This window comes from Octopus sinensis, linkage group LG3 (assembly GCF_006345805.1).
Source record: "Octopus sinensis linkage group LG3, ASM634580v1, whole genome shotgun sequence".
NCBI classification, from domain to species: Eukaryota; Metazoa; Mollusca; class Cephalopoda; order Octopoda; family Octopodidae; genus Octopus; species Octopus sinensis.
In genome coordinates this window covers 167,876,222-167,901,221 of record NC_042999.1, presented here as the reverse complement: position 1 = coordinate 167,901,221, position 25,000 = coordinate 167,876,222, and the positions used below count along the sequence as shown (strand labels likewise).

Genomic DNA, 25,000 nt, shown 5'->3' with positions numbered 1-25,000 from the left:
CATTTACATGGCACTGCCACCAGAGGGATGGACTTTAACACTTCTGTTGTGGAGTACAGGTCTTCTTGAAGACGGCAAGGTGCCAGGCATCTCGGTCCTTTGTCATCTTGTCTGAAAGGGTCAGCATCCTGAGGTTTTTCTTCAGTACTTAAATATTATTAGGAATTGCGTATAAATAATAATCAAAATATTTTGTGTATTGTGGAAGTATAACCAATTTATTGCACATAATTTTTAACAACAAAATCTTGTATGGACACTCAAGAATCATATGGACACCCCCAAATTCAACTTCAAATTAAACCTAAAGTAACATAGGTTTAATACAAAACAGATTAATAAATTTAAACTAATGAACAAATGCTTTGATGATGTCGAATATAAATATTGTTATAAATACAGATTTGTGGCGTATTTTGTTTCATTTGTCTACATGATTAGATTTTCCTTTCATTTTCTTCAAACAAATCTTAATTACTCTGAAACATTTAAGATCTTAGTTAAAGATATTTGATTACTTTTGCTATTATCAACCTCTCAACAAGGCAGGTTATCTAAGTACTATCTTTACTTCCACTGGCAAGTGTGTTTGTGCATGTATATGTGCATATATATATATACGTATGTGTGTATATGTGTGTATGTATATATATACATACATATACACATATATGTATATATATATATATTCATATATATATTACACACACACACACACACATATTCATGTATGTATGTATGAATGTATTAAACTGGCATCATTAAAACCAAGGTCATTACAACAGTAGATGTTGAGAAAACTAGTGAGAGTTTTGTGTCAGCAAACGCTAAGTACAAAATGTTCATAAATTAGAATAAATTATTTTGCTGTGAGGAAGAAGAGAAGCCTAACGTTTAGGTAACATCAATAATACAACATAGAACAGCTTAGTTTATGAAATTTTATTTTTGCTTTTTTTTTTAAAAAAGGGGGTCTAATAGTACTCTAATATCTCAACAAAGAACTGCAAGTGGTATGTGGATATGTAAAGGGGAGGGAGCTACTAGTGTAACAAATATCACAATAAACAACTATGAATAGTGGAAGTTCTTTCTAGATAGTCATATTACAGTAAGAAAGAAACTTACAATCTCAGTGCATTAACCTTCATTAATCAGTGTTAACAAGCCTAATGAAACAAGTCAAATAGTATCATGAAAGAATCTTCATGATATACATAATATACAACAGTAGCATAAAGTTGAACAAAAATTGAGCACAAAACATTAGAGAAATCCAGCAAAATGAGACTCAAACTTACAAATGCATAGGTGCAGGAGTGGCTGTGTGGTAAGAAGCTTACTTCCCAACCACATGATTTTGGGTTCAGTCCCACTGCATGGTGCCTTGGACAAGTGTCTTTTACTATAGCTTCAGGTCAACCAAAGTCTTGTGCATGAATTTGGTAGACGGGAACTGAAAGAAGCCCATTGTATATATGTGTGTGTGAGTGCTTTTGTATCTGTTTCTCTCCTCCCACCACTTGACAACTGGTATTGGTGTATTTATGTCCCCATAACTTAGTGGTTCAACAAAAAAGAGCAATAGAATAGATACCAGGTTTTAAAAAAAAAAAGTACTGGGATCAATACATTTGACTAAAAAATTCTTCAGGGTAGTGTCTCAGCAACCAAATGGTTAATAATTCCTCAACTCACATTAGACCATCATTGTCATATCTCACTCACACAGTAAAAACATTCTTGCAAACTTCAAAAAAGCCCAGTTGAACTACATTCACTAAGAGACAGATTTCAGTAACGCCAACATAGATACGAAGAAGGTATGCTTCTAATTTTATTTGTTGAAAAATAAAAATAGAAGCAACCAAAAAAAAAAAAGAAAAGAAAAGAAAAATATATAACCGATCCAAAAAGGCCACACACACACACACTCACACACACAAAAAAGAACTCTAACGACACAACTGAAATTGTTAACCAACATAAACTAAAGGCAGCCTCAAACACAACACACCACACACATCAAAAATAAACTCAACTTCAAGAAAATAAACAAGGTTTGAATTTTTCCATATGTTCCCCCCCTTTTAGAAAGATTCAATTCTTGTTTATTTTCTTCATGTTGTTCAATCATTCTAAATACCAGACACATGTCCAATCACCTCCTGACACACAGACACGTGTTTCACTCTTCAGTCTCCCAACACAACTACAGCTCACCCAGAACACTGGTACAACAGTATTTTAAGAACTCTCTCTCTCTCTCTCTCTCTCTCTCTCTCTCAGCCCATACCAAACATCAAAAGTACACAAAAATAGCAACAACATCAATAATAATCTTACAACCTTATTAGACCTATGAAAACTGTGACTATAGGCGCAGGAGTGGCTGTGTGGTAGTAGCTTGCTAACCAACCACATGGTTCCGGGTTCAGTCCCACTGCGTGGCATCTTGGGCAAGTGTCTTCTGCTATAGCCCCGGGCTGACCAATGCCTTGTGAGTGGATTTGGTAGATGGAAACTGAAAGAAGCCTGTCGTATATATATATATATATATATATATGTTTGTGTGTCTGTGTTTGTCCCCCTAGCATTGCTTGACAACCGATGCTGTAGTGTTTACATCCCCGTCTCTTAGCGGTTCGGCAAAAGAGACCGATAGAATAAGTACTGGGCTTACAAAGAATAAGTCCCGGGGTCGATTTGTTCGACTAAAGGTGGTGCTCCAGCATGGCCGCAGTCAAATGACTGAAACAAGTAAAAGAGTAAAAGAGAATATACAAATGCAGAAGACCAACAAATCTCATATTCTGGCTGAGTCCATTTCCTGTGTGTGTGCGTGAGTCTCATTCTCTCAGGGTTACTATACGAAATTCCGATATGACATAGATCAGTTTAATCATTTGGCTCTGATTGCCAAGGTCTATAGTGCCAGCAGATCTTATATGTATGAGTGGTGTAGGAGTGGCTGTGTGGTAAGTCGCTTGCTTACCAACCATATGGTTCCAGGTTCAGTCCCACTGCGTGGCACCTTGGGCAAGTGTCTTCTACTATAGCCTCGGGCCGACCAAAGCCTTGTGAATGGATTTGGTAGACGGAAACTGAAAGAAGCCCGTCGTATATGTGTATGTATATATATATATATATATATATATATATATATATATGTATGTATGTATGTCTGTATGTATATATGTATGTGAGTATATGTTTGTGTGTCTGTGTTTGTCCCCCCAACATCACTTGACAACCGATGCAGGTGTGTTTATGTCACCATAACTTAGCGGTTCAGCAAAAGAGAATGATAGAATAAGTACTGGGCTTACAAAGAATAAGTCCTGGGGTTGATTTGCTCAACTAAAGGCAGTGCTTCAGCATGGCCACAGTCAAAGGACTGAAACAAGTAAAGAGTAAAGAGTATGTAGGATCAAATTTGATCTATCATTCAACCAACTGTGTAGCATAAATTTGTTTAATCATGTCTATATGATCAGTCAGGATAGATGGCAGCTGCATACAGCAACCAGTAGTAATAAGCAGAGTTCAAGCATAAGGAGATTACAACAGAAGACAAGCTAGCAAATGTGACATTATTACAACAGTAGACTTATTGTAGAATATATTCTTGTGATTTTATATTTAAAGTATACCAGGTTGTGAATTTAGCAGACTATTTTAAGTACAAAATACCTGTCTGTAAGCCACAACAATTTGTTAGAAGTGAACATCAACAATTTTAACCCCTTCATTACCATGTTCCTATTGAAAAAACCTGCCTTTATTTCAATTGATTTTGAAAATAATAAAGAGTTTAGTTTCTATTGTAGAACCAGAAGTAGTCTCAGGTAAGGACTAATACATGCACGGAATCAAAATCGATGAACATCAAAGGAATTTGTATTTTTGTGGTACCAGTGCCGGTGGCACATAACAAAACCATCCGAACGTGGCCGTAGCCAGTACCGCATCGACTGGCCTCCGTGCTGTGGGCACGTAACAAACACCATCTGATCGTGACCATGCCAGCCTCGCCTGGCCTCCGTGCCGGTGGCACGTAAAAAACACCATCCAAGCATGGCCGTTCGCCAGCTTCGTCTGGCATGGATTGGACTTTTAATTAATATTATTGAGAAAATATGCTCCCCCCAATAGCACTAGATACCATGATCTATTCAATATTAAGTAGGTATAGAAATGATAATATTCTGCTTTGATAACATTCTAAATCTAAATTTCAATTGGAAAGTTGTGTCAATATAGAACCACTTAGTTTTTTTATATTTAAAAATCACTTAGTCTTTTTTATATTTTAAAAAAATATTTTCACTTCTTATTAGTGTGGAGGTATATGGCTTTGTGGTTAGGGTGTTGGACTCACGCTTGTAAGATTGTGGTTTTGACTCCTGGACCAGGTGACACATTGTGTTCTTGAGAAAAATACTTCATTTCATGTTGCTCCAGTTGATTCAGATGGCAAAAATGAGTAATCCTGCAATGGACTGGCGTCCCATCCAGGTGGGGAACCGGCCCTATGAGTCTATATGACTTGGGAAGGATTTTCACCCTTTTTTTGGGGGGGGGGGTCACCATAAATACAACTGGGAAACAGATTTACAAAGCATTTTTTTTAAGTACTTGCATCCACATAAACAAATGCACACACTCACACACACCTATTTCTTTTTGCTACCAAACTAATAATTCAGGAAAATTTCCAATTGCTTTGGTGGAGTTTCATATGTTCTTAGTAAAAATAAAAAAAAGTTTGCAATTTAGTTTTTGATTCTCAGTTGTAACAATTTCTGTATACTTATTTCAATGTGTCTTTATGAAATATGTGAATAACACAAACTATAAACAAGAAAGGTGCAGCACTGAATATGTCTCTTCAAAGCAAAATGAAACAAGCTTAGAATATGCAAAAACAATTTTTTCTTCTTAAAACAAAATTCAAATACAAATAGGCAGAAAAATATAAGAATGAAACAAAGAGATACACAAACACATAGACAGCAATAGTCTGATGAACAACATGACCAAAGGTAACAATAATAGTGTCAGTAACAAAAGTGTACACATCATCAACATCCAATGTTTTCCATGCTGGTCAGGTAACATAATTAACATATAAAATTGTACCTATTGTAGTAATTATATAATATCCTTTTACTTTTTTCAGTCATTTGACTGTAGTCATTCTGGAGCACCATCTTAAAGGGTTTTAATCAAAGAAATTGACTTCAAGATTTATTCTCTGTAATCCTAGTACTTATTCTCTTTTGCCAAACTGCTAAGTTATGGGGACATAAACCCACCAGCACCTGTTGTCAAGTGATGACGGAGGTTAAACACAGACAAGTACACATAACTACATACCTACCTACATACCTACCTACGTACCTACATACCTACCTACGTACCTACGTACCTACATACCTACATACATACGTACCTACGTACCTACATACCTACATACATACATACATACATACATACATACATACATACATACATACATTCATACATACATACATACATACATACATACATACATACTTACATACATACATAAGTACATTACATACATACATACATACATACATACATACATACATACATACATACATACATACATACATACATACATACATACTAGAAGCTTCTTTCAGTTTCCCTCTACCAAATCCACTCACAAGGCTGTGGTTGGCCCGAGGCTATAGTAGAAGACTCTTGCCCAAGGTACCATGCAGTGGGACTGAACCCAGAACCATGTGGTTGTGTAAGCAAGCTATTTACCACACTGCCACACCTGTGCTTATGCTTGATAATACCATGCTTAATACTTGATAATATTAGTAAATGTTATTGGAATAAAATGAGAGGTAAGTATATATCTTGGTTAAAGACATGTTTGGACAAGAATGATTAGTTTTTGATGTTATATTTGTCTTGGAGAGTATCTTTTAGGCAGGCAGTATTGCTTGTTTTCTTCATATGTGGAAGCACTCCGTCGGTTACGATGACGAGGGTTCCGGTTGAACCAAATCAACGGAACAGCCTGCTCGTGAAATTAACGTGTAAGTGGCTGAGCACTCTACAGACACGTGTACCCTTAACGTAGTTCTTGGGGATATTCAGCGTGACACAGAAATACAGGTACAACAGAAACAGGAAGTAAGAGTGAGAGAAAGTTGTGGTGAAAGAGTACAGCAGGGATCACCACCATCCCTTGCCGGAGCCTCGTGGAGCTTTTAGGTGTTTTCGCTCAATAAACACTCACAACGCCCGGTCTGGGAATCGAAACCACGATCCTATGACTGCGAGTCCGCTGCCCTAACCACTGGGCATTGCACCTCCACTCTCTTCATATATAGTAATCTCCATTACATTTAAGTTTAGTGACATAATTATATACAATTGTTGCGAATGTTACCCTTTTAAAATCTTAGAATGAGTGAAAAAAGAAAGTGTCATCAATACTCAAATAAACATTTGAAATATAATGTTATTCCATCTATAAATAGTGTGCAACTGTCACTATGTTGAGTATGTGAAAAAAAAATTATTCTCAAATGAAGCAATGAAACTTTCAAAAATCATCGAACATTTACAAAAAAAAAAAAAATTCATTCTAATAAAGCCAGAAAAGATGAAGACTACTTTCATTAAATGAAAAATGATTTTAAAAACTGTCTTACTTTCAAAGGGTTGTTTATCAAACAAACTAAGCAAATTGTGAAGGGGTTGGTTATGACTTACAAACTTTCAAAACTAATTATGAAACATGGGGAAACCGTGTCCATGACACTTTTCAGGACTTCCAAGAACAGAGGAAAAAGTTATTTTTAGACAAGGTCTTGGTCCAAATGCTTGCTACAGAGTAGGTTCTGGAAAAAGCAATTCTGGACAGGTTGTAGGATTAAACACATTAACTGATTAAATACAGTAACCTAGTTGTTTGTGTTACTCTCTTGATATTGGTGTTAATGTTGGGTAAAGTAGAGCTAGAGCAACTGTATAAGGACAATTACACCCATAGGACATTCCCCCGATGACAACTACCCCAGGACAATTACACCCCTTTTGGTTAATTACCCCCTCTCCAATATATTAAGAAGCTTTAAATCATCACCTGTTGTCCTCAGGGGTAATTGTCCTTGGGGCAGTTTTGTCCATGTTGGGTAAATGTCCTAGACTCAGTGCAACAACACTTTTTTGGTGATCCAGGTCGATAAAAGGGCAGAATTCAGTATTGCATGACAATGAAATACTAATTAATTAAACAATGATTTGGCTGATTACATTGGTTAGATGTATATACCTATTTCAGTGAGGTGAATTTAGCCACTATAATTTAAGTTTTTGCTATTTAGATTCGGCACAGAGGAGGTGGCTAGGTACTAATCACTGGCTTTTGTGACAGTTGCTGAAAAGATTACAAAGAAGAACTGCTGGATTGTTGTATATACATATTTCATAGCAATATATCATATCATCAGTAATCATGGGGAGGTATTAAAAGTATTCAACTTACGTGTAACAAATAAAAAAAAATCCTTTAAATATTTTTTTCCTTTTATGTCGATAGCACATGTGTAAGTTCCAGTGTGCTCTGATGTAACTTTCCTTATCCGAAGAGTTGATCTTTGAAAAACTTTTTTACTTTTTTTTTTTTTGAACCTGAAGATAATGAAACAATTCCAGTTAGTATTATGTTAAAATATAAAATAGATAAATTTATAAATGCAACCTTAAAGATATTTTAGGGCATAAAAACTTAATATAAAAGAGCAGACTTTCTTATACAAAGTGAATGACCTTGCTTAAAACAAGTGACAGGAAGTCAGTATTGAGAATTCACTACAAGCACCGAAAAGGTAAGAGAAAGTTCTTGTGTTCATGATAGGCTCTACACTTTGATTAACCTTTCAGCATTTAAATCGGCCATATCTGACTCAAAACCAACCAAATATGACCTCTCACACTTAACTTTCAAGGTCATTCTCAAAATGAACAATTACATTAACAAAAACTCAAAGCTATGAGATAATGCATGATTAATTGAAAACAATAGGAGTAAATAAGCATCATATTTTATAGAGTAATCTGAATGCTAAAGAGTCAATCATTTGTTTCAGTGTGTGAAAGTAAATATGATATTTATAACATAAAAATACGCTTAAAACACATTTAGCCCTGCTGCAAAATATTGATACTAAAATTTTCTTCTATAAATACTCAGAAGCTATTTCAGTTATTCATCAGACAGAAATGTAACAGTTTTTTTTCTTACATCATTGCATAATGTTTTTTGCAACTATATTGTATTCTCGTTTCTATTTATCAACAGAGATTAATAGAATAACAGAATGGGATTGATATGAGTAGCTGAAATTCTTAAAGTAGTTATAAAATAAATTCTTTCAAATAATTGGAGGGTTGTTTAAAAATGGTTGACAGCTTCTGTTACTTAGGTGATTTAATTAGAGTATAGAAGAGAGTTCTAAAAGTATAGAAGCTAGATTAAAAACAGAGAAGTAAAAGTTCAAGGTGCTTCTGTAAGAATGCAGAGCAAATTATATTATGCTTGAGTTCAAAGTGCAGTATTGCATGGTCGTGAAATATAGACATTAAAGGCAAGTGAGCATGTTTTAGTGGATTTGTAATGATGAAGATATGCATGAATGATGAGTAAAAAAGAAAGACAATAAGAGCTGAAAGAGAAAAACTGGGTTCAAAAGGAATCAGATATAAAATGTTAGAGAAAGACTGAGTTGAAACAGATATGTGATGCAGATGGAGAATGACAGTAGGATAAAATATAGCCAGTGATTTACAGCTGGGATGAATCTGTGAAAGAGGAATACTGAGGCAGACACAGAAAGACAAAATAGAAGCTAGTCTCAAGAGATGACAAAAGACTGCAAGAAATGCTGAGAAACTGTGTTGGAGATCTGTTTTTCCTCGCTAGCATGGAAAACTGGAGTTAAATGATGTTTATGGATGTTTAAGGTGGCGAGCTGGCAGATACGTTAGCACGCTGGGTGAAATGCGTAGCCGTATTTCGTCTGCCGTTACGTTCTGAGTTCAAATTCCACCGAGGTCGACTTTGCCTTTCATCCTTTCGTGGGTCGATAAATTAAGTACCAGTTACGCACTGGGGTCGATGTAATCGACTTAATCCATTTGTCTGTCCTTGTTTGTCCCCTCTGTGTTTAGCCCCTTGTGGGTAGTAAAGAAATATATGATGTTTATGGTGATAGTAACGGTAATGATGACACTGATTATATGAAGCATGTTTATAACTTTGTTACTTTAATGTTCAATGTTTAATTACAGAAATTGAGTTTAGATGCATGCTGGTTGAATGACTGAAATGAGCTACATTAGCTGTAAGTAGAAGAATATGCAAAACTATAAAAAAAGATTGGAGGGAAAATAGTTTATTGCTTTCTGTTTGTTAGTCCAACAAAAGGAAGACTTGGACTATAACTTTAACAACTTTTCCAGGTCAAGGCAACTGAAGTAGTGGAATGAGGTTAGTGCAGCTAAAATTTGGTCTAAGCAATTGTAGAATATTGGCTTAGAAGAAAATTTGGACATGAAGGAGGTTTCAAAGAGATAGATTTATATTACTGTAGACATGTTTTAGTATTATTCTGACTTCATCAGTGAGGCATAAATATCAACATATTTGGCTGGAAAAATGAAAATAATATTTTGGCCATTGACTAATTTTCTTTTTTTTTTTTTTCATTGCATAAACTATATTAATACTAACTTTACTGCTGTTTAACTTGTGGATAGATAGCATCTCTGAATTATTATTTAAATTCTCAGAAAAGTATGTTTGATTTTAGAACTACTTTTCTGTGATACAGTTACCTGCCGCTGCATAGATAATTTTTGATTCAACTAATATCAGGTTTTACCATAACTCTGCAATAAAAAGTTTATGGCATCTTCAAAATTCACTGAGGTAGATTTTGCCTTTCATCTTTTTGTGGTCGATAAAATCAGTTGGGTACTGGGGCTGATGTCATCAGCTTGCTCCCTCCTCCAAAATTTCTGGCCTTGTTCCAAAACTTGAAATCAATGACTTACAACTTTTTTTTTGCTTTTGGCAAAGCAATGAAGTGAAAATCTTCATTAATCATTTTCTACATTGAATTAGTTATTTCCAAAACGTTCATGAATTAAAAAATAATACTGATGAAGGCAAGAGTCTTCTACTAGAACCCCAAGGCCATCTAAGCCTTGTGAATAAAGTTGGTGAAGGGAAACTGAAAGAAGCCTATGTATGTGTGTGTGTGTTTACATTTGTGCTCTATTAAAGAACCATCTGGCCAGTTTGAACATACAATAGACAGAAAACTTGACCCTTGATATGGCTGGTTTAAATGGTAAAGGATTAAAAAGGAATATATATATATATATACACATATATATATATACACATATATACATATATGCATATATGGGTATAGGATGTCACCAGCTGTGTAAACAACATGAAGTACAAAAACCAGTGGTCCTGTCATTGTCACTTCCACTTCTGTGAAGAAATTATGTGTCTGTTGGCACCTTTGAAGATGTGTAAAATACAAGATTCCTTCCTTGAAAAACAGATAAGGGTTAGGTGATAGGAAAGGCAACCAGATGCAAAACAAATAATATACTCATCTAACTCATGCTAGTATAGAAAAACAAACTTACCTTTTTTTTCTCTTGCTTATATCTCTTGAATTTCGTATAAGTGCTCCATTCCTCAACCATCGGAATTTGGCATTTTCATTTTCAATTGGTGATGTACATACTAACTTTACTTTTGTACCTTTAACAACTTTTTTAATTCTTTTTGTATTTGATGCTTTATCTGTAAAAGTTAGAAAAATAAAATACAATTCTAATTATTTATCAAAAATCAAGATTTAAAAAAAAAATTTAAATAATCTGTTTTATTATGTAATTATAATTACATTATTAATTATTTTGCTTACTTATTGGAAAGGACTAAAATTAGTTCATTAATAAATTCTCTATTTTTTAATCCCTTTAGCTTTTAAACCAGCCACACCTGGCCAAAATATTCTACCTGTTTTATGTTTGAACTGGCCAGATTTGGCACATACTCAACATTTGTCATTGTAAAAATAAATAACTACATCATCAAAATCTCAAAGCTACAAGATAATGAGTGATTAATTCAAAACAATGTGAATAAATCTGTTTTGGCTTGGCTTCTAGAGTTGGATGCCCTTCCTAACACCAACCACTCCGCAGAGTATACTGGGTGCCTTTTGTATGGCAACATCACCAGTGCTTTTTACATGGCTCCTTGGTTTTAGGATTTCAATTCTGTTGTGATGGGCAGGTCTTCCTGAGTACAGCAATGCACCACGTATCTCAGTCCTCTGTCATCTCCTTCATAAGGTTTAGTGGTTTTAGGTGTGATTAATTCAAAGCAATGTGATAAAATAAGCATTACATTTGAGAGAGTAATTTAAATGTTATGAAGTGGAATAGGATCAAAACCATATTCTACTCAAATATGTTGAACAAAGGTGAAGAAACTATAACTTCAGTGCTTTGTACATCTCTCAGAGCTACTCTGACATGCATAAGACCTGGTCATCAAATCTAAGGAGAGACTTCAAACTTGAAATCTTCAAAGCCACAGTCGAACCAATTCTACTATATGGCTCAGAAACCTGGACGTTATCAAAGAAGCTTGAGAGGCAGTTGGATGGAACCTACACTCGCCTCCTTATGAGAGCTCAAAATCTCTCGTGGAAGCGTCATCCAACCAAAATGCAAATATATGGGAACCTACCACCTGTGTCATCTCTTGTGAAAGGTAGGAGAGTCCAGTTTGCTGGACATTGTTGTAGAGCTGAAAACGAGGCAATTTCTACTCTTCTCCTCTAGAAGCCATTTACTCGCGATACCAGAGGGCGCACACTCTCCTACCCTGATGTAATCTCCAGGGATACAGGCATCCAGCAACAGGACCTCCGTAATGCCATGATGGACCGTGAAGTCTGGCGTAGCATGGTAAATTCCATTGTCTCGACCATGGTCAAACAATGATGATGAAGAGCTACTATATGTAGCTCCTGTGATATTAAGTTTTACTGCAATTTTCCCTAAAACAACTTTAACATCCTTATAGCTGGATTTCAAAGTTTTAACTGCAAAAATAAAGACCCAATAAAAGCCTTCAACACAGTGCTGCCTTAAGGTTTTGGCACACTGGGCAGCTGCCACAGGGCCTCACAGGTCGAAGGGCCTAATTCTGATCTATGTATGCTGTGGCCTGCTGTCAATAAATAATATAGAGCCTAATACACTGATTTGCATATGGACCTATATAATGCTGTAAAGATGATTCTGCTCCAAGTCAGGATATGGCAGAAGACACTTGACAATCACTCAGTGACAACTGATCAAAAATTAAAAAAATTTTTCTTTTTAAAAACCCAGTTGTGAATGAACTGTCATTACTACCAAACACGTCAGGGTCAAGCTTGAATGAACTTCTCTACTTACTACTAACTGCTTGTGACTCCTGCTCTGTAAGAGCTGGTAATACTCTCTAGGTCACTATACTGATGGCAACCTTAAGCATCAAAATTCGTTTTTTTTCCTACGTTGTTGCCTTCAGCTCCACTATTATTATGTTGTTATTGTTATTGTTGCCAAAACCACATCTGGCCAGTTTGAACAAACAATAGACAGAAAACTTGGCTCTTGATATGGGTGGTTTAAATGGTAAAGGATTAAAAAGGAATATATATATATATATATATATATATATATATATATATATATATATATATATATACACACATATATACATATATGTATATACACATATATACATATATGCATATATGGGTATAGGATGTCACCAGGTGTGTAAACATTATGAAGTACAGAGAAAAAAATGAAAAACAGGACAAATGACATGGAGAATGACTCTTCATCAGTTGTTGACTGTTTATCTACTCCTCATTTCGAGCATTCAATGACAATATGAATCTTTGATGACAGTTGCTCCCATAAATACTAAAATAAAATTTTGGATTTATGGAGGGTCAAAGTTTGGGAACAAAAGCAGGCCAGTGGAGACATACAAGGAAACCGAACGAAAGCAATAAAAAAAGGTTGTTAGACCAGAACAAGAGGAAAATAGTGAATGCTGAGAGAAATATTTTCTTTGAAAAGAGAAAAGATAGAAAAGAGAGATAGATAGACAACGCCCAAGTCCTTAGAACGTCATGCAGCTAAAATATATATAAACACATAGACTTGTGCTTTGCCAACTACTCTGTAAAAGACATGATATTAATGACAGATTTGTTAAAGAATAAAGTGAACAGTTATCTAATTATGGAATCCTTAATGTAAATTTTCATTTAAAAACAATTTTGTTAAATAGAAATAATCCTACATTAAAAAAATTTAATATTTTTCATTTAAATGATCAAGGGAAATTTATAATTATTAAAAGATTGGCATAAAATTATATGAAATATTGTTCAGATTGAATTTGAGACACAAAACAACCTTAGTGTCTTGCAAAGAGATTCACCCAACTCAAACCAGAAAATTATTTATATCTATTTTGTTAAAAGAATTCTTTGCCTTTCACTTTAATTTATTTGATTTTAGAATGGGTGAATATGAGAGAATATGAAAATGGAACATATTCTATCAGTCTCTTTTGCAGAACCACTAGGTTACAGGGATGTAAAAACACTAACACTGGTTGTCAAGCAGTGGTGGGAGATAAACACAGGACAGATATGTCCAACCCATGCTAGCATGGAAATCGGACGTTAAATGATGATGATGACAATATATATATATACATATGATATATATATATATATTATATATATATATATAATACATACATATGATATATATATAATATATATATATATATATATACATACATATGATATATATATATATATATATATATATATAATATATATATATATATATATATATACATACATATGATATATATATATATATATATATATATATATATATATATACATACATATGATATTTATATATATATATATATATATATATATATAATATAATTCGAGACAAAACCACTATTTTAAAATCAAACAAGGAAAGACTTAATCAATACATAAAATTTTAATATAAATTAAATAAACCGCCACTACAATTGTTTCCTGTCTGCTACTGACATTCTTCAGGTGGATTTTCGATCTTCTAATCAGTATCAAATTATGATTTTTCCCTGTAATTTTGGATTCATTCCCTAATATTTATTATTATATATATATATATATATATATATACATATGGGATTCTTTCAGTTTCTGTCAAACCAAATCTACTCATAAAGCTTTGGTTGGTCTGAGGCTATAGTACATGGTGGTCCTCATTATAATTTTTTGTTTTAGCACCCCCCCCCCCACCTCACATGTAATGATTTGGGCCACCATATCGAGTAAGCACCTGATAGGACCCTATTTCTTCAAGGGCACTGTAAACCACCAATCTTACTTGGGTATGCTAAGGGAGTGGTTTGTTCCACAGGTCCAGAGGTTGAATGTTGACCAGAATGATTGTTAGTTTCAACAAGATGGTGTCTGACCCCACTCTGCTATCACTGTCCAGGAATACCCAAATGAAGTTTTGTGTGATAGATGGATAGGGCGAGGATCACAACAACTTCCAGCACCTGTTGATTGGCCTCCCCAGAAGTCCAGGTCTCATGTCTTCCAATAATACTCTGTGGGGTATTATCAAGGAGAGTGTTTCACACGAACGATACCAGAATATCCATCAGTTGAAGGATGCTGTTTGGAGAGCCAAACAATCACCAAAGCACAGCTTTGGAAAATATACAGAACATGGCGCCACATCATTTTGTGCCATGAAAATGATGGGTCCATACAGACCTTCTCAATGTGTGACAGCATCAATGAAAGTGAATAAATTAAATCCAGTTTGTGCTTTGAATTACTGCATTACTTGTTCTTCTATTGTTCTCATTACTTTTTGGTAGGGGTAACAAGATTTTTGGACCACTCTGTAGAAGGCACTTGGCCAAGGTGCCATGCAGTGAGACTGAACCCGGAACTATGTGGTTGGGAAGTGAACCTCTCATTTGATGGAAGCACTCTGTCGGTTATGACGACGAGGGTTCCGGTTGATCCGAATCAACGGAACAGCCTGCTCGTGAAATTAACGTGTAAGTGGTTGAGCACTCCACAGACACGTGCACCCTTAACGTAGTCCTCAGGGATATTCAGCGTGACACAGAGAGTGACAAGGCCGGCCCTTTGAAATACAGGTACAACAGAAACAGGAAGTAAGAGTGAGAGAAAGTTGTGGTGAAAGAGTACAGCAGGGATCACCACCACCCTCTGCCGGAGCCTCGTGGAGCTTTAGGTGTTTTCGCTCAATAAACACTCACAACGCCCAGTCTGGGAATCGAAACCGCGATCCTACGACTGCGAGTCCGCTGCCCTAACCACTGGGCCATTGCGCCTCCACCTCTCATTACAAATGAACAGATATGGATATAGTTTAATTATTTGTTATATACATAAAGTTGGGCCTTGGTTTGAATAAATACTATATTTGTAAATAAGCTGACATGGATAGGGTCTAATCATCAGCTATAAAGAAAAAGTAAAGAAAGCAACACTAAGATGTGATAAAGAATCAAAGTAAACAAAAAGCTGCCCCAGAACCCACTTTGAGTAGTGTCAATGAGTCACTGTTCAAAATGCGTTCATATTTGTCAATGTGTCTGAGATATCAAATATATTTTTTTGGATTATTATTATACACAAATTTAGATATTACCAAGGCTATATTTATGAATAAAATATACTTAAAATGTTTAAAATGTCAATATATTTGAATGGTTAGGTTAATATGGTTTATTTAGGTAGCCGGTGAGCATTTTGTAAATGCTAAAACAACATAAAGTGAAGCAGTGAAGCAGAAAAGGTAAATGTTCTTGTTCTAAGAGAATATGGTTTAGTAGAGAAAGAGAGGGGGGAGAGGGGGAGAAGGAGGAAAGAGAGTGGGAGAAAAGTAGAACAGTATTAAAAATCTGTATTTGGGTCAATGAAACATGAAATGTTTCCCTTTGGGGACTATCAAAAATGTTGGGACTGTCATCACAAGATGAAGAGCCATAATGCTAAAAGCTGACAGATGTCACTTCTTAGAAGAGCTATAAATTGAACAGTCTACAGTTAGTAAAAGTTAGTTACTATCATAAATCAAATGAAAATGGGCAGGCCCTTGATTGTTTCAGCTGGGGGTGGGATGTGGGTTATTCTAATAAGTGAAAAAGATAGAATTAGCAGACTTACAGATCTAAAATTAAAACTTTAAAAATAAATGAGGTGATTTAGTTCTAAAATTAATTTATATCATAAATATTTTGGAATTCATTAACTAAGAACCAGAGGCACACTTGTCTAAAACATATTTTAATAGACAGAAATCAGTAGTTCAGTAACTTATTTTTTAAAATTTGATATTACACATGATGAACAATAACCAATAATGTCTATTGGTTACAGGTTTCTAATCACTGGTTAATTGCATTTTCAATGTTGAAGAGTAACAAGGAAGTGACTATAATTTGGTGTAGATTAAATAATGTGACTTCGAGCAAAGAGCACTGGATGTTTGGCTTTTTTTACTAATGTTTTTACATCCTTCACCTATGTGTAATTGACAAAGGTTACACACACACACACACACACACGTATACATCATGATCATCATTTTGCACCCCACCCCCCACATACATACATCATGAGCGTCATCATTTTGCCTCACTTTTCCATGCTGGCATGGGTTGGATAGTTTGTCAGTATCTGAGTTCTTTATTAGGAGTTACTATCTTCTTAATTCAGTGGACCACATTTTGCTTGTACAATGCACTTTTTTACAAGGTTTCTATGACTGGAAGTTCTTATCATCAACCACTTCATAAAATATATTGGATGCATTTTTTACATGTATCTATAATCAAAAACCTTGCAAAATGGAACAAAATGCATCACATCTGGTAATAAACTTAAACTAATAATATACTACAAAAATATTAAAACCTTTTTATCAATAACACAAGCATATAAACCTGAGAAGAAGGTGTTAATGACAATGTAATCTATATGTTTAACTGTAAAACTGAAAGGTGTAAAATTGAGGATATCAGCTGTTACACTGGACATACTAGTACAACACTTTGTCATAGGCTCACTGTGAAGTACTCACTGCAAGGAGTAATAATAAAACATTATACCACACATCACAAAACAAAATTAGGAAAATATTAGGAGGATAATGAATGCTCTATAAAATTCCTCACAAAAATACAAGTTTAATCTTGCAAACAACGCACACATCAAAAAAATTATCACACAGCTACTGGCATGAAAACTTAATATTAAAAACTTTGACCACAACAAAACAAACCAGCACAAGACTACTGATGTAGAAGCCCAAAAGTCTAAGAACCTTTGGCAGAAACTTCTACATAAATTCCAACAGTATATAAGAAACACATACATTAAGTATATTAAATACTGAAAAATGAGATAGTGAAAATCTGGAAATTTTGAATATGAATTTTGAAAACTTTATTTTTTCCCAAATAAGCAGTTGAAAACTAATAAGAGAATATGATAAATCTAAAATAAAGAAGATAGAATTTGAACACAGTTGTGCATTTAATGAAATATGTTTAAAAGAAAAGCTGTTCCCCATATATACAAACACAATTTACATGATGTAACAACAAAATTAGGATCTAGTCTTTTACATTCGTAAAATGAGCCCCCTTTAATTTTGCTCAGATTGCTTTCAATTTTGGTGTATTGGTGCAACTATGAATTTTAATTACGATCAACCAATTAGTATATCTCGTAAATCAAAGAATTTGATGTTACTTGGAATTAGAGTTGGGAAATTTGGGTAATTTTAGCCAATCAACAGACAGTGAGGCATTAACAGCTTGTTACCATGACAACCACACACTGTATTTACTTCACCCACATGTTGTGTTTTTATAAAAATTTATATTTATCAATTAGAAAATCTGAGCAAAATTAAAGGGGGCTCATTTTACGAATGTAAAAGACTAGATCCTAATTTTGTTGTTACATCATGTAAATTGTGTTTGTATATATGGGGAACAGCTTTTCTTTTAAACATATTTCATTAAATGCACAACTGTGTTCAAATTCTATCTTCTTTATTTTAGATTTATCATATTCTCTTATTAGTTTTCAACTGCTTATTTGGGAAAAAATAAAGTTTATTATATATATTTCTTGCAAGTTGTCTTAATATTTTACATATTTTCCATATATAGCAAATGTTGTTTGCAATGTTTATACAGTTTCTTCATATTATGAAGGTGAATGGAATATGTGAACTGGGTACAGATAATTTGACATTATTTTTGGATTCTGCATGCAAAACATACAAGATACAGGTATTCTTTTTCTTGGGACAAAGTTTTTGCTGACCAATGCTATTCTTTTCATAGTTTACAAATCCAAGCATGAAAACATTACTCAGCTTTGAAATTTTGGAGTGAGACGCCCCCTTTTCACAAACACACATACACATACATGCACTTATAATATTAATGATGTACACAAATATATGACAGGTAATCATAATACTGAAATACGTATAAAGTAAACACATGCAGACAAATATATTAATATTACAAATTAAAAAAAAAAGAAACAATACATACAATCCAAAAAACCCAGTAAAATGATACATGTTGATTTTATTAGGTATTTCTGTTTATTTAGAAACCCACAATGAAGTGGTCATTTCACAGATGCTAAACTATAAATTTCACAGGGTACAACCTTAATGTTGACACTGTTCCACTAAACGCAGAAAATTGTCTTGCTATTGGCTATAAATACAGTTTTTTTTTATTTTTAAACCCCTGTAACTTTTTCCTCCAATTTTTGTCTCCCCAACATCATACCTTCATAGCAATTAAACTCGAAAACTTCAATATTATAGCTGATTTTCAGATTTTTTACTGTCTTTTATATTTTGTCAATGAAAAAACTAGATCCCCAAACTACACAAGAATTCCAGAAGAATTTGTTGAACTGCATGCAAATGCAGCAACTGAAGACATAGAAAATATAAAAGTTGAAATTATTCAGTAAAAGAAAGAAATTGGTAAAAAAAGTGATAAAATATACGAAACTACATAGAAAGTATTCTCAATAAAATGCATTAGATACAAGATAATGAATCTAAATAAAAAGAAAATTGCTCTACCCTACAAAAATAAAAAAAATTTTTTAACTGATCAAAACATACACTTAACATCAACCAAATCACACTCCTCGGCCTTGGTACCGACTTAACCCTTTCGTTACTAACCCGGCTGAAACCGGCTCTGGCTCTTTAGTACAAATGTCTGGTTTTCAAAAGTTCTGAATTAAAACCTTCCACCAAACCTTAGTCACAATTTATGTCCCTAACACTAGCTGAATGATAACTAAGTTTATTTTACTTAATTCTTTGTTATATTTAAAATAATTGGAAGAAACACTGAACATCTCAAAATAAATTCAGTAAAGAAAGGGTTAAACCAACAACCAAAACATAACTGAAACAAGGTACAAGCTGAAATCAAACTACTATCTCAAAACTCTAAAAACCTGAACACACACACACCTATGTATGGCTCAGAAAACAATTCACAAACAAAACAAACCCCTGAGATTCATAAATATTCCTACACATTCAATTGGCAAATAAACGGACAGTGTTACTAAAAAATACACACTAGAAATCAATATAATAGGCATCATCTTCACCTTAGATATGTTTATACACATGTGTATGTGAGTATATAACAGGATTGAATTACACATATCTATATATATAAAACTGTAGTTGTGTGAGTGTCTGTCTCCTACGATTTAGATTCCTAACTCCTCCCACATTTTGCGGTGCAGTTTAACCAAATTCGGGTATCTTATAGTCGTGATTCATATCGAGCCCGTCTGGCTATTAGCGCGCGTCTACGATGAGTCTACGATTTTAAAAATAATTTAACATCATTTTTTATTCCATTTTAATGCATAATTTTTCGTGTGTCGATGGCGGCGGAGTTGGCGTCCATGGTCACACCTGCACCTTTTTGCTTCTCCCCCTTCTTCCCTCCCTCGTGAAGCTGTGGGGAAGGGAGTTTAAGGAAATCAACGTCGTAAAGCGTTGTCAAGGAGACCAGCGTTCTTTTAGAACAACGACTTCATGGCTTGAAGACATCAAAACAGAAATGGCTAAGAAAGCCCGAATTGGCATCTATAAAGGAAGTAACTCTCTAAAAATGCTTATATAGTTATTTCCCTTACAAACCCGAGCAACGCCGGGCGATACTGCTAGTTTGTATATACACAAACAAATATTTCTCTTTTTTATATACAAATATCAAATATTTTTGTCTCTTAATTTAAATCATCTTTAGACATCTAGTCAATCATAAGATTCTTTTAGCATTTGCTTTTATTTCCTGAATATTTCTTTCAATGATTGCCAACTTTATTGTTTAAGTTTTATTTGGGAATTGGAGAAGTGAAACTCTCAAAATCTGAACTTTTAGTTTTAGAAATATGATATATTTTGATACTCTGTTTTTAGAATTGAGTATTCACTTTTCTTTTTATCTCCACTCTGAAATTTTTGCATTTAAGCATTCATTCACTCTCACTCACACACACGAGTACACACACACACACACACACACACACACATGGATAGCTAAGTGGTTAAGAAGTCTGCTTCAGAATCATATGGTTTAAGGTTCACTCTAACTGTATGGAACCATCAGCTTGTGTCTTTTGCAACAACTGTGTGTTGACCAATGTCTTTTGAATGAAATGGAACACTGGAAGAAGTCCATCATATATAAGTGTGAGTGAATTCCCTTGACTTCATATGTGTATGTAAATTGTAAACAAAAGTCATCACACAAAAACTATTGCAATCTTTCAAATAACATATCCAGCCATTGAGCAGTTCATTATTTAAAGAACTAGGGAAAATGTTAAGTGACTTGGAAACAAAAGAGGTTGTAGCGAGTTGGTGAAAGATTTTATGCCAATCAGTGAGGTGGTCCTTCTGTGGATATAAAGCCTGTGTGTGTATCAGCACTACCATCTCAGATGTGGGAGCATACTTCCCCACAAGACTCATCTGAACTTTGTAGAAGGGTTTTACTATTTTCTGAGCCCGAAGATGGAGAAGGCCAGTCTTTGTAATGTAGTCTTTACTTTTGAGACCTTACTCTTTATAGTGTTGATTAATATTCTTTGAATAAATTTCACTTTATGAAAATAGATTTTAGATGAATTTTTGTAAGATCTTGCAGCCTTAAAATTGATCTTTGACTACATGTTTTGACTCCATTTGATCAAAAGTTTACATCCTTTGACATGGGACAAAAAAAAACTATGTGATTACATTTACATTGCTAAGTCAAAATGTAATCCAAATGTATATTTCGTTTATATTATTTATCAATTATGTATAAAGTATGACCCAATTAGAGTAAAATGTTATACTTATGAATTCAGATCAAATTATACAACATGTAGCAACTGTTTTTGCTTTTCCCATTTTCATTTCGAATGAAATTTCTTTTCATTAGATAAAATACCTACATTTGTAGAGAAAATATTTGCATTATTACAAGTTCTTCCTTCTTTTTTAATCAAACCTTTATGAATGAAAAACAGCTCCTTATTGGTGTTGAACATAATGATGCATTGAAAAGCACAAAGGATTTAGTCTACTTCTTTAATTGTTTTGGCATTATCTCCACCCAACCTTATAAAGTGGGGTTCTAGCAGAGACATTAGAACATTCGATAGAATGTCTTGTATTTGTTCTAGGTCTTTGTGCTTTGAGTTCAAATTCCACTGCAGTTAACTTTGTCTTTAAACCTTTTAAAGTGAATAAATAAGTACCAGTCAAGTACTGGAGTTGACTTCCTTGCTCTATCTATCCCTCTCAAAATTGACTATGCAACACTGCCAGGGACCATACACAATGTCTATGATTTTAGGAATAATAGAACCTATTGACATAATTTAAAATCTCTATTAGGCCTGGGAAATGTCCCTCACATTCCAAGAATTAGTAGTTGCAGATGCTGACCTCCAGCTTTGTATAACAACAACAACAACAGTAATTGTGCCAGTTTATACAATTTTATCAATTCCAAACAATAAAAGGCAAAGATAATTCCAATAGGATTTGAATTCAGAACATAAATGGATGTATCTAAATACTAAAAGGTAATTATCCTATTTGGTGCTCCAATGATTCTGCCGAATTTGTAGGGCTGTGTGGTATAGAAATATATTACTGGTATTTATTCATCAATCCTAGAGAGATAAAAAGTGAAGTCAACTCTGATGAGATTTGAACTTTGAATACAAAAAGATGAAGATATTATTAGGTCAAACCTCTACGGCTGTACCCTTGGTATCACTTCACTTCTTTTATTTTGTTATCTACAGTTTTATGGTCTGGTGATAAGATCTCAATTTTTTTTCCTTTTCTCCAAAAAAGGACAAACATCCAAATCTTTAGTCCTCTCTTCTTTCTCATGTCATAAAATTTATTTCACTGTTTGAACTATTTGTATTACTTTCTGCCAACACAGACTATGACTAGTTTTTCCCAGATTCTGCTGTTTTATTATGTATTGCTAAGCATTTAATGTGTTGTTGTTCTATTCTAGTCAGTTTGCAGCCTTAAAGGCAATTTCTGTTGGCTGTGCTTTAAAGTCTCAGGCTTTCAGGGGATGAAAATAAGGTTTTCTGAGACTCATAATTTTTTTTCCCCAAGTGCACTAGTAGTATAAATTAATCAAAATAGATTGTAACAATAATTGAAACTGCATCCCCAGCATGTAAGAAATTTACTATTTAATTTGCAGCATTAATAAAAATGGTTGGTAAAACAAAAGAACAAATATTGTAGCTATTGATAACCAAACAAATAAATCAATATTAAAAAGGTTTCTAATTGAATTAAATTCTCTTCGCTCTTTTTAATGATAAATAATATCTTTCCTTTAACTAGACACAACGTAAATTTGAAGAAGAGAAGGAAGTTATCAATTCAGTCTGCCTATAAGTAATGGTATTAATTTTCTGTATAATGTATTACACAGAAAATTAATTTTAAGTGTGGAAACATATTTAATCTTGCTGTAATTTCATCCCTAAACTCACTGCTTATTTAGACACTCAGAAAACCAATTTTTGACATGGTTTCAACTCTTGCTTATAGATTTTCCTTTAATTTCCTTCAAAAGTTTCTTTGGAAAAGGCATGAATGTCTTTACTCAAATTTCCTAATGTCAAATATTTAAAGCTTTAAGTTAAACTGAAGGGATTAACTGCTTACTCCTCTTATATATGTCGAAGTATTCAGTATGGTCTTCCAGCTAGCTGAGACATAATACATGTCACACACATTACATTTGTGGTCTCCCTTAATCTTTTGACCTATACATACATCCACCGGCCTAAATAAATCAGGACTGACCTTGGGCTACACAACAATGAAAAAATCCTTAGAACAAATCTGAAAAATTAAGATCAAAACATATTTTATATACGACATCATATAAAATGCGATACTCGTGTTACTACATAAGGCTATATGATCCCCATACACTGTAAAGTGAACTTTGTTCCAATTTTGATTAATGAAATTTATTAATTTCAAACACATCTGTTCAAACACATAAACATACACACCCTCAAGCTCACACACACACACACATACACACACATACAGCATATACACATGCACAAAATATTAATTTGTGCAAGATTTATTTATTGTTTTTTATTCTTAAGTTATAGTGGACTCGCGGTCATAGGATCACGGTTTCGATTCCCAGACCGGGCGTTGTGAGTGTTTATTGAGCGAAAACACCTAAAGCTCCACGAGGCTCCGGCAGGGGGTGGTGGTGATCCCTGCTGTACTCTTTCTCTCACTCTTACTTCCTGTTTCTGTTGTACCTGTATTTCAAAGGGCTGGCCTTGTCACTCTCTGTGTCACGCTGAATATCCCCGAGAACTACGTTAAGGGTACACGTGTCTGTGGAGTGCTCAGCCACTTACACGTTAATTTCACGAGCAGGCTGTTCCGTTGATTCGGATCAACCGGAACCCTCGTCGTTGTAACTGACGGAGTGCTTCCATTACATCCACAAGTCTAGAACATAGGTAAAAATTACTTATAGCGTTTAGTTATGCTTCTTTACATTCTAATTTGCCTTTCATCTTTCCAAAGTGACAAGATAAATGCCAGTCAGCAACTAAGGTGAGTTTTAATCAAATCCAGCCATCCTCTAAATTTAAGATTCTATGTTTATATCAGAAATCAACATTGTGTACCCCTTCCTCCATATTAATCCAATTAGTGTATGTACTTCACAACTGCATAGTTTAGGGTTTGGTCCCACTGTGTAACATCTTGAGCAAGTGGCTGGCTATTGTCTTGTGAATGAAACTGGTAGATTAACACATTTGTAGACCCCAATTATATATGTGAGTATGTGTGTGCGTGTGTATCCAAATCATTTATCTTTTACTTGTTTCGGTCATTAGACTGCGGCAGGGGCATCCAGCTGTAGAAACCATGCCAAAGCTGATGACTGGAACCTGGTGCAGCCTTCTCACTTGCTTCTTTCTGTCAAATTGAGTGGTACTTTGCTCCAGTTTCTTGATAAGCAGATTAGAGATACATATACCCACTAGATATGATAGCAATTTATCTCAGAGAATATTCCCAGAGGAGCTGATACCAATTCAACAGTTAGGTGAACTGAATAGCAAAGAATTAAGTGTGCTGCCTGGTTTCACAAGGAAATGCTGGTCACAGAGTTGAATACTAAGAC

The 25,000-nt window shown here is 34.3% G+C and overlaps 1 protein-coding gene across 2 annotated transcripts in view; it reads right to left on the bottom strand.

The window, feature by feature from the left end:
- Positions 1-25,000, bottom strand: part of LOC115209589 (pro-neuregulin-2, membrane-bound isoform) — a 197,188-nt gene that overhangs the window by 122,699 nt on the left and 49,489 nt on the right. For both annotated transcript variants that reach the window (XM_036501606.1, XM_036501607.1), the window contains exons 2-3: positions 10,720-10,879; positions 7,538-7,683 (exon numbers count right to left, since the gene is read on the bottom strand). In XM_036501606.1, the coding sequence (XP_036357499.1) occupies positions 7,538-7,683; positions 10,720-10,879 (306 nt within the window). The remainder of the gene's footprint in view (positions 1-7,537; positions 7,684-10,719; positions 10,880-25,000) is intronic.